Here is a 12011-nt window from a genome sequence, read left to right as displayed (position 1 = left end):
CACATCAGTCCCTGCCCCATTGGAGCTTACAATCTAAATCCCCTATCGGACCGAGAGAGACTTGGGGCAATTTAATAGCGGCCAGTTAACCTGCCAGTATGTTTTTGGAGTGTGGGAGGAAATCGGAGGAAACCCACGCAAACACGGGGAGAACATACAAACTCCACACAGATAAGGCCATGGTCTGGAATCAAACTCATGACCCCAGTGCTGTGAGGCAGAAGTGCTAACCACCGAGCCACCGTGCTGCCCATTAATAAAGGCAAGTAATAAGTCTAAAGCTGTGGCAAGTGTTAATACAGCACCTAGGTGCCTTATCACTTATGGAGCAAATACCGTGGGTCTAGGAACCAAATGGGAATGGCCACTCTCTTTCCAGTTTGACGGAGCATCATTAGTGTGGTTGGGCCATTGTCTATCCAGCCGCACCGACTGGTATCTGAAACTCTCTCCTGCATTTCTCCCATAGACTGCACAGTGCGCTCTCAAAATAATGTGTTAAATCTTTTTCATAAAGGTGACGATAGTTGCAAACGCTAACAGCACTACGAAGTGCTTATGTGTTCAGAATAACTGCAAATGTCTCCTGCACTGCCACAAGTCTATAGGATCGATTTCATCAGTCTTCCCAGTTGTAGCAGGAATGGGCTCAGGTGTAACTTGCCTTATGGGGAGAACGCTCTATATCTAGGTGGGGAGAGAAGTCCGTGTGTTCTAGCAGAACCTCCAACCTCTGTCTGGGATTGTTCATCTTGTACAGAACAGCAGGAAGCTAGATGTTTTAACAGCTCACTTTAATTGATTGTCTTGTATATGCCCTTGCGCTGATTTTACCAAATGCAATGCTTTTTTTTTTTTTTTCTGTGCTTTTTAGTCATGTGTTTATATCGAGCAGCTATGTTGATTTTCCATTGCCCTGGATTACAACACAAAGCCACTCTCTGGATACAGGTGTGTCCAATGCAGAGTTGTGTTATAAACTCAGGCAATAGAAATGAACATCTCTGCCAGATGATCTAAAGACATGATGGAAAAGCAGAGGAGGAAACCAGAAAGATAAAGCGATATATTTAGAAATATAGCTGAAAGGTATGTACAAGCCAGTAAGTTAGTGATTTGAAGGTACTAATGTAGTAATTCAGACGGGCTAGGGTTACCATTAATAATGCCCTTGTGTGATTGAGCAGGGAGTGGAGGGGAATAGTTAGTCGTCATGCACTGAGCGCCTGGGACAGAAAGCCTTCACATATACATAAAGTGGTCTTTCATTGGGATTCTTATCTGAATCTATCAGATACTAATTTCTGGCCTATAATTGCCTGTGAATGAAACGTCTTTACTACCACACACATTTCTCTCCTCCTAATCCGAGCTGCTGGCATCTGCCTACAGAATGGTCTCATTTAGCATCAAATTTCTGCATTCTGACTCAACAGTGGATAATTTAGCATGTTGTCGTGCGCAGCGGAGAGCCCCCCTTGCCCAAGGTTATTGCCGGGCGCAGCGTAGAGCCCCCCCCATGCCAAGTTCATTGCCGGGCTCAGCGGAGAGCCCCCCTTGCCCAAGTTCATTGCCGGGCTCAGCGGAGAGCCCCCCTTGCCCAAGTTCATTGCCGGGCTCAGCGGAGAGCCCCCCTTGCCCAAGGTTATTGCCGGGCGCAGCGGAGAGCCCCCCTTGCCCAAGTTCATTGCCGGGCTCAGCGGAGAGCCCCCCTTGCCCAAGTTCATTGCCGGGCTCAGCGGAGAGCCCCCCTGGCCAAGTTCATTGCCGGGCGCAGCGTAGAGCCCCCCCATGCCAAGTTCATTGCCGGATGTAGCAGAGCCCCCCTGGCCAAGTTCATTGCCGGGCTCAGCGCAGAGCCCCCCTGGTTAAGTTCATTGCCGGGCTCAGCGGAGAGCCCCCCTGGCCAAGTTCATTGCCGGGCTCAGCGGAGAGCCCCCCTGGCCAAGTTCATTGCCGGGCTCAGCGGAGAGCCCCCCCTGGCCAAGTTCATTGCCGGGCTCAGCGGAGAGCCCCCCCCTGGCCAAGTTCATTGCCGGGCTCAGCGGAGAGCCCCCCTGGCCAAGTTCATTGCCGGGCTCAGCGGAGAGCCCCCCCTGGCCAAGTTCATTGCCGGGCTCAGCGGAGAGCCCCCCCTGGCCAAGTTCATTGCCGGGCTCAGCGGAGAGCCCCCCCTGGCCAAGTTCATTGCCGGGCTCAGCGGAGAGCCCCCCCTGGCCAAGTTCATTGCCGGGCTCAGCGGAGAGCCCCCCCTGGCCAAGTTCATTGCCGGGCTCAGCGGAGAGCCCCCCTGGCCAAGTTCATTGCTGGGCGCAGCGGGGAGCCCCCTGCCCAAGTTAATTTTGCTGTTTAAGAGACCTGCTATACTATTGACCTTGTCTGTTGTATTCTTGCACATCTGGGTAGGGAGAGTTTAGGAATCAGAGGTAGGCTGGTCACTCCCCACTTATAATTGTGGCTCCCTCTAAGAGATCTCTCTTGGCTTGCTGTAACTTCGGCCTTTACCCCTAGGAAAGCTGTGTTCACATTGGCAAAACATGCAGTGTGTTGAAAGCCTTCTGCGTAACGTACCAATTCGTCACCGTGTTTTGGCTTTTGTAACAGTAAGCTTATTTAGTGAACAGTGACACTCGCACGCCCATCTTTGTTCGTGTTCAGTGCTCTGTGCCGAGCCGTGGGTCTCTCGGCTACGTAAATCTCTGTCCTCTCTCCTTATGTTGCTCCTTCAGCAAAGTTACCCTAACCTGTTAACACTGACTGGTAACCTCCAAAAACTCAACTCTCATTCAGTTCATGGAGGGATTGTTGGCTTCTCCGCAGCCCTTCATTCAGAATATTGTAAATAATGTATTGTACACCTACAGGAGTCTCTAGTTTTCTGTGCCAGAAGTTAGTGGGCTGTTATTTTGTGTGTAGACGGGTTGTGGAAAGGCTTTGGGCAATGATATACACACTGGAGACTCGTCTGTTGCAGCTGTCAATCACAGGTTGTCTTGTCTTGGATTCCTTTGCTTTTCTGTTAGATACTTATAAAACTGCTATTAAAGTGTAAGCATTGCCTTCTCGCAGTTGTGGCAACCTTTGTGAGCTGAAGAAATCTTCAGCCTACCAACTTAATAAGAACTAGTAATATTCCTGAGCACGAGGGACTTTGTGGCTCAGTCATGTTACTTGTTCCTAATGATTTTATAGGCTGAATGTTGGTTCAGCCCACAATATATCACTGTGTATAGAATGAGTTCGCCATTTAAGGGGGATGAACTTTTAAGGTTGTGCGTATGCATGAATAAATGTTATTTGAAAGCTACAATATGTCATGAGGGAAGAACGTTTAATTTACATAGTCAGCTTACTTATGCTGCTGTGTGGAGAGCTTTTATCGGTTCTATTTGCAAAACAAGGTTGTGAAGACTAATTTAAAGCCCCAATCCCACCTAGATTTTTTTTTTGTCCTTTAGGCTAGGTACACACTGACCCGATGATTGCACGAAAAACCTCCATCAGCCGCCATCCGACCGTTCGGTCGGAGGTGGGTAAGTGTGTATAGTGACGTGATGATCTAATGTTGTCCCAAACTGCAGATCATGGTTTCATTTGGTTGGTTGTACTGTTTAATATTTTCCGACCAATCATGTAGTGTGTATACACTCATGCTGACGATCTCCATAGAGTTTACAGAGTCAGGCTCTTTTCAGGCAGTGCTAGCGAATGTCCCGGTGAATAAATGTAGAGAGTGCTGTAGAAGGAATAATTCATTTGTTCGTTCTGAGACGGAATGTTTCATTTGAAAGTCACAGAAGCTAACGAAATTCGTTAGGACATGTGTATAGCTATAACAGGGCGGCTTTAATCAGTGTGACAAGAATGAATGAATGTTGTGCTGTCATTCTCTGAAGACTAGAGGATCAGATGAAGAGCACAGATCTGAAAGTAAATCCTGTCAGTGTGTATGTATGAATCGTCAGACTGATCGGACTTTGTCGTAGGTTCAATCGTTTGAGATAACACGTCGGTCGGAAAATTTCTCTGTGTACCTAGCCTTAAGTAGCAAGTTAAGTACCTTTTTGGCGCATAGGTCTGATAGTCATTTTACTTAGATGTCTTTCTACAACCCTTTGCTCACTACATCATGTGTCAGGCGGTCGCCATGGTAGTCCAAGACACTGAGCACAATTATAAAGTATTAATAGCAGCCCGAAGAAACAAAGAAAGGGAAAATGTTAAATGGCAACATTCCTCTTGTAGCCAGCCACAGTGATTTATGATGAACACAACCTCATGGGGTTGCTTCTTCTAAACAAAATGAAATGATCTAAATGGCCAAGATCAGTTATTTTTCATACAGTTCTGTATGCTTTTTATAGTTTTCTTTTTAAGTGCACCTTGTGTCCACTAACACCGCAGGCAGCCATTTTTTATCCTGTGTTCATGAGAATGCAGCCTAAGTAACAGAGACATAAAAGCGCTGCCTCTGTGATCTAACTGGTTCCTAGATACGCTGCATTCTAATGAGTGTTCTATCAGCCCTGCTGTAAGACAGCAAAGGATACTAGGGCTGGAGTGAATGATTTGAAATTTAGGTGCCAGGGAAGAGGTGCACCCAATGATGCAAATGTCCCACAAGACATATTTAGGGCATGATTGAAGAACTGCCATTACAGTAATACTGTATGGACACTTAGAAACGCTAGGATCATGTATATGAAGAGTAGTATTTGGGGATCATTTGGGCTGTAGCTACTAGCAGAAAATGCAGCCTCACCCAGGCCCTCTTTTCTATTAGGCCCAGTGTGTTAGCTGCCCACTTTTACCTAGGCCACAATAGGACTACATGTGACTTTACCACTGTTGTGTGATTGCCAATCCCAACATGCATGGTCAGCATAGGGGCATGCTGGGCCTTGTAGTTAGACAGCTGCAGAGGTTTCCTACGCTCGCCTCGTGTTGTTCTCTGCTCTGTGTACTGCGTTGTGGAGAGGGACTGGCTATAGATTTATTTAGAACCTTTAATTTCAAAAAAATGTAAGCAAAGCCTGCTAAGAAGCAGCAGAGATGGCACAAAGCATCACTTACCTTTCTTTTCTTTTTTCTTTTTTTTCTTTTTTAAACTGAACTTTATTTATACCCATATGTGCTTATTGATTTCCTTGGTGCTAAAGTAAAGTCTGCGCAGAGTTATTATAGGTGAATGGTGATAATAAGCCACCATCTCCTACATAGCGAAGAAGACCAGCAATATCTATGAGCTGTATGAGCAAAGAGTGTTTTTTTGTTTTTGTCTTTTTGCATGTTTTTTCGTAATATTTATATTAAAACTTGCAAATTTATAGCAAAACGGGATGTGAAATTTGCAGTTCCAGCTTCCAGGGCACCAGGCAGATACTTGTTTTCATAAACTACACTCACGCCTTCTGAACAAAACACAACATTCTACACGCACATGACTGTTGTGTTTTTCTGGAGTTGTAGCTGTGAATATATGTGTGCCCAGTGGTCTGCTTTCAGTCCCAGTGTGGTGGTTCTCTGTGGACCTGTGAATACAATCTTATAGGTACGGATACAGGCCCTGTTGGCACTGCCATGTGTTCAATCTGGTTTTGTTTTTCGGCACCCTCAGAAAGGCACTGTGCGCGGATCCTCCGTTCCTGGAATGCAGCTGTTGTATGGAGGAGGAAGAGATGTGTTTTCTAGACAGCAGAAAATATTGAGATTGTCTCAGGGCCACAGCTGAGCATTGTGCCCGCCTGACTATACTTCCAGGCTGACCCCAACTTGTACAGCTGCTGTGTGTTCTCCCTTCTAGAAGAGAAGGCATTAATATGTTTCAAACTGTGCCATAGTATTGTGTATTATACATATAGGCATCTCCTGGACGCTGGCTTATATTTGTCACATAGGAGCAGGAGTATGAAAGTACTTTTAGCTGCCCACATGGGAAGATCTGTTTAATTAATTTGTCTGGCACATGTCTCTGGCCAACTCTATTGTCTTTGATTAATTTGACCATTCCGATTGTGTGCCCAGATGTTTATTTTGTCTGATTAGACAGTGGCTGCAATGGTGCGTGTATGTGTGGTCATCGGCTGAAGGCTTCGCATCGCTCCTTTATTGCAGTCTTAGGGGTATATTTACTAAACTACGGGTTTCAAAAAGTGGAGATGTTGCCTATAGCAACCAATCAGATTCTAGTTTTCATTTATTGAGTACATTCTACAAAATGACAGCTAGAATCTGATTGGTTGCAAAATGACAGCTAGAATCTGATTGGGTGCTATAGTCAACATCTCCACTTTTTCTAACCCGCAGTTTAGTAAATCTAGCTTTTGGTCATCACTTATGATCACTGAACACAGATGCAGAAGATTTTCCCATTTGTAGCCATATTCTGAACAGTTATGTTCTTGGTTCCTCTTGAAAATATATAGCGCATTCACAGATCTGATCGGCCTAATTCTATGTGGGTTTTATGATGACCTGTTTCTCTTACTTTTTGTCATACCTGAAGCAGTCCTGATTTTCACAGGACACTGCTGACTTTTGGTGGTGGTCAGAGGTGGGATGTCCTGTCGTAAAGCGGCGTGGCCTCGCTGGTAATTACCCTGGCGATACTTATCTAGTGGGGTTTAGGTGATTCGGAGGAATGACTTCAGTTGTCTTGGAGAATTAAACTTACGGATTTATAGTAGAACTAATGTTATGTATTTCTAGCTTGAGATAAATTGTTTACACTGCTACCTATCGAGTGTTGGTCTGTTCTACATGGAACGCGTAACTATTCTCTTGGCTACGATTAGTCTTTCAGAAAGGAGAGGCGTCCGATCCATATTACATTATCGGCCAGATTCAGATTAAGTGGAACTGTCATGCCGGTTTGAAAAATCTGGAATCATTAGTACAGTCAGCGTTAAAGTCTTAATTGCTGCTTACAGTTATTAACACAGCAATTTTGGAAAAACTGACTGTAGCACAGCGCCCCTCCCTCCCGGTCTTACACTTCCTGACAGATGCTGTAAGCATGAATTCATTTAGCTGTTGGTGTGATCTGAAGCTCCTGTGACACTGAGCTCATTTCATCATTCAGCCAATGTGCCGAAAGCTGGCAACTTCCTGCAGTGTGACGTCACAGAGTGTTTCCTGGAAGCACAGTGAGCATGCTCCTGCCAGTACTCACTCAAGAGAAATGAGGTTTTGAGTGTAGATGAAGGAGTTAAAAATAAATAAAAAATAAAAATATTCAGAAGGCATACTTACTGTTTTAGCTGCCCAGAAGATGGTAACTTTGTGGTGAATATAGAATGAACTATACGGCTACAACACTCACTACATATGTTTTGGTTTTGATTTGATGTGTACTTTATATGCTGTTTCCAGATTGGGAGATTGGCCTTTATTAGTGAGTTGTATGCTGTACATTATGGTGCCCATGTTCCCATTGTCTGTGTGATATGTCTGGATACCACGTGAAGACCATACAATCCTCCATAAATTCCTCCTGCTCGTGTTCCAAGAGTTTAGCACGGTTCTAGAATATCATCTGGAGATGCTTATATCATAAAAGATTTTTTTATATATATATATATATATATATATATATATATATATATATATATATATATATTTTTATATGTGTGTGTGTGTATCTATATCGACTTGGTGGTCTCTGGGAACATATTGGAATATTGGAAAGCCTTGATGTATTTCCCCGGTATGAAACTATTTTTTAACATGTTTTAACATTCTGAGACATATATATTTATTTTCAATTAAAGAGAAATTACATGATATCTCTGTTGCAGGGCTCTTAATTTAGTTATCTATGAAAACAGGCACTTTAGCCAGCTGAAGCTGTGCATATTACATTTTTGCTGTATATTACTTATTGAACCTATGTATGTAGCACTGTAATATAATTAAGAGTACATATCATCATCATCATCATCATCATTTATTTATATAGCGCCACTAATTCCGCAGCGCTGTACAGAGAACTCATTCACATCAGTCCCTGCCCCATAGGAGCTTACAGTCTAAATTCCCTAATATATACACACACTCACACAAAGACAGACAGAGAGGGAGACAGACAGAGACTAGGGTCAATTTTTGATTGCAGCCAATTAACCTACCAGTATGTTTTTGGAGTGTGGGAGGAAACCGGAGCACCCGGAGGAAACCCACGCAAACACAGGGAGAACATACAAACTCCACACAGATAAGGCCATGGTCGGGAATCGAACTCATGACCCCAGTGCTGTGAGGCAGACGTGCTAACCACTAGGCCACTGTGCTGCCACATATAATTGGACATTAATGGTGTTTCTTTTCCCATTTGCAGTGCTGTGTGCAAAGAACCTGGTGAAGAAGGATTTTTTCAGTGAGTATTACCTTAGTTCTTTTCATGAAGCGTTTTACAGTGTACAACCCCTGTCTTCGCTTTAGCAACTTTGCCCTTGCAATGGGCAGAGCTTAGTTAAGGCCCAGAAAGATGACCTATTGAAGGGCAGTTGCGTTATCTCCCTTGTATGTTTCGCCCCAACTGCAGGGCTCCCGGATCCTTTTGCCAAAGTGGTGGTAGATGGGTCCGGCCAGTGCCACTCTACAGACACCGTGAAGAACACCCTGGACCCCAAATGGAACCAGCATTATGACCTGTAAGTCAAGCCTATGTATCCTATTTGATGTCTCTCTGTTGCATTGTTCTGAGCCTTCAATAAGCTGCCGGAGCAGTTTGGCCTATTCACCAAACAGTGATATCGTCGGTCACTTGCTATGTCTTGTAATAGTGATGGAGAGAAATTATCACCACAATCACTTGGTACAGTGTTTTTAAGGTGTGTAACAACCCCGTCCCCCTCCTTGTTCTTGAGAGAGAACTTGGCACACTTGCAAAATGGGTAATTAATGGGGCCACTATTGAGATGGGCAATCTTTCTACTAGCACTGCAATAAGTTGTGCCCTATACAGGGAGACCTGGAATGCACTTGTTATGTTAATTTAAAGTTTCTTATGCACGCTGAGATTCTGATGGCTAATTAGGTTGTTTTATAATGAACTGACTGTAATGTATGGACTCATGAGCTGACGGGCTTGGTCAACATTGGTCATATGCCAATCGGAGGTTGGTCATGGTCTGTGAATGGTTAGATGATGACCACAAGCTGCCAGTGCATGCACTCATAGTCTAACTGCTGTGTGTGTCCCTCGTAGAGGTATGCTAGTGCTCATGGTAATGAAACATGGTCATGTTACTGGTGAATCATTTCCCAGGTTCATGCTTGCTGTACTACTTCATCTTATAGCTAAACTCCCCCTGTCGACCGCCCCCCTCCCACGCTCATAACCGAGTAAAGACAGAAAGGACTGTGTGACCATCTAATGGGAGGGAATATGCATCCCAGAGGAAATACATCCATGACTTAAACCTAAGTGGTAGAAGTGGATCTCCAGCTCTGGTCTGGGATTGTGTGACCAGCAGTAGCAGTAAAATTAGTTATATTCGGATTATCTGCAGACGTGGGAAGGTCTCCTGGCTCGGGCAATGATAACCATCATGTTTGCTTTTATTGAAATGCTTCTAAATCTATCTACACCCTATTTGTGCCTAAATGTCACTGAGCCCAGTGTGGGGCTGCGGTAAAGGAACATAAGAGGAAAGCTTTTAACACAAAAAAAAAATGAGAACAGCAATAAATGTTTTTGGTACCAGTATTCTGTGTTTAGGTGGATTGATCATGGTGACAGTTTCACTTTGAGGTCCCGTAGAGGAGTTTCCACTCTCATGAACAGGTCACAGTGACGTTCAGAGGCAAGACATTAAATCACCTTGCTGTATTCTCTTGTTGTATCTAGACCAAGTTATGGAGGAAGACAAACACAAGAGAGTCATTGTTCTCTGTACCGGCTGAGCCGGCCGCTTCCCCAGACCACAGAGTGGTTCATCCAGTTCTGCTAGCATTGTCCACAGAGCACAAGTCTGCACCTCACTGCAGCTAGGTGAACGCTCCTTGCACAATAGCTGACCTGCAGGTTACCTGCCGTAAGTGGCGCTCTCGGCAGGAGGTGCTGGAAGTCCAACCTCATCCCTTTACATACAAGGGAAAGGCAGCTGTCTAGTTGCTCTTCATCCAATGATATTAGCGTTAGGTTTAATTTCTAAAAAACCAAACACACAGAAGTGCCACAGGTAGTACAGACAGCCCCGATGTCCCCTCGTAATCAGTTTAAGATATAAATAAGACAAAATTGAATAGTAATTTTGATGCAAAACTGAAATGTTTAACGAAAGGGGTTTCTAAAGAGATAGGAGGTTGGACTTTAAAGTTTATTATTATTATTAACAGCATTGGTTTTACACACATTAGTGTGTACATATTACGCAGTGCTTTACAGAGAATATTTAATATTGGCATCAGTCCCTGCGTCCCAGTGGAGCTTACAATCTATATTCCCTACCACACACACACACCATGTTGAATTTCTTTAGAAGCCATTTAACCTACCAGTATGTTTTTGGAGAGTAAACCGGAGCACCCGGAGGAATCCCACGCAAACATGGGGAGAACATAAAAACTCCACACAGATAGGCCCCTGATTGGAATCAAACTTCTGACCCCAATACTTTGAGGCAGCAATGCTAACCACTGTGCCGCCCTTCACTTTTTCCAATATCATCATCATTTATTTATATAGCGCCAACATATTCCTTAGTGCTTTACAATTGGGGACAAATATAGTAAACTAATAAACAAAGTGGGTAAAACAGACAGAGGTGAGAAGGCCCTGCTTGCAAGCTTACAATCTATAGGAATATACTTGTTTTCAGATGTGTTGGCAAACCATAAAAAACTAGGTCACAGATTGATGAATGAGTGAAATTTCCAATTTAAAATACAAGCTATTAGATCAGTGTTGGCTAACCTGTGACACTCCAGGTGTTGTGAAACTACAAGTCCCAGCATTACCCTTCCAGCAATAAGCTGCTATATATTGGCAAAGCATGCTGGGACTTGTAGTTTCACAACACCTGGAGCGTCACAGGTTAGCCAACACTGTATTAGACACTCCATGTTTGTCCTGTTACTAGGCTTAGACACCACCTGCTATGGGACAAGAAGTCCCAGCATCACCTACCATCCCCCGTATTCAAGCATTAGATTTTTTTTGGTGCCAGCTAGTCAACTAAAAAAACACACGATTGTGGGGAACACAAATATATATTTGTACAAGTTTGCTGGCTGAATCTTCACAAAATCCCTTTGTGTTGCAGCATTCTGTGGAGATTAAGGAGCTGCTACACCTATAAGATAATATAATATGTATCATTGTGTATATGTGAAAGCTTCTCTGCCCTGGCAAGAGTATCTAGTCTTATTACCCACCTCAGTGAACTATGACAGATTCCCAGGGTTTTTTTTTCCTGGTAGAATTATTGACCGGAAGTCTAGTGTGCATAGTTAAAATATCTCCCAAGTAATCACTACTTAATCTTAAATAAACATAGTACCTTCCAGGAAGTGTGACATTGTATGGCTGTATACTCCATTTCCTCATTTCATATTGGTTTTCCACCATTTCCGATCATCTTATCAACCAATTGAGACTCTGATAATATTTAATCTGTTGTCATATACAGATTTTTTTTATTAAAAAGCAATTTGATTATAAAATCAGATTTTAATGTTGCTAATTCTAGGGGGTTGGAAAAGACGCTGCACTGTCAGTCTTAGGCTTGTGTTTGTGAGAAGGATGTAAGGTAACCTTAGCTGTTGTAGAACTGAAAGTCACAGCATGTCATGCCAGTCTTAATTGGAACGGCAATGGAAATAGGAGATTATTCAGTAAGAATCAGAGAGATGACATTTTATAGACTGCAAACATGGACTAATGCATATACTGTGTAAGGTCCTAATGTCATTTTATAGGTTTGTAAAATAGTTTACTATGATGTTTGGCATTAGTTATATCTGACCATCATGCCAATTTGATCTGCCACCAGCTCTGTAAAGTAGTG

General features: G+C 43.5%; 1 protein-coding gene across 6 annotated transcripts in view; it reads left to right on the top strand.

Annotated features, from left to right (window-relative positions):
* The window catches only part of SMURF2 (SMAD specific E3 ubiquitin protein ligase 2), a 54977-nt gene that overhangs the window by 16458 nt on the left and 26508 nt on the right, over window positions 1-12011 (top strand). For 2 of the 6 annotated variants that reach the window (XM_075178008.1, XM_075178011.1), the window contains exons 2-3: window positions 8336-8374; window positions 8543-8651. In XM_075178008.1, coding sequence (XP_075034109.1) covers window positions 8336-8374; window positions 8543-8651 — 148 coding nt within the window. Of the gene's footprint in view, window positions 1-8335; window positions 8377-8526; window positions 8652-12011 lie in introns of all 6 variants that reach the window. The other 4 variants (XM_075178007.1, XM_075178010.1, XM_075178005.1 and 1 more) reach the window with 2 other exon arrangements.

This window comes from Mixophyes fleayi, chromosome 6, assembly GCF_038048845.1.
Source record: "Mixophyes fleayi isolate aMixFle1 chromosome 6, aMixFle1.hap1, whole genome shotgun sequence".
Lineage (NCBI taxonomy): Eukaryota > Metazoa > Chordata > Amphibia > Anura > Limnodynastidae > Mixophyes > Mixophyes fleayi.
Note: the sequence above shows the minus strand (reverse complement) of the source record. Positions and strands in the feature narration are given on the sequence as shown.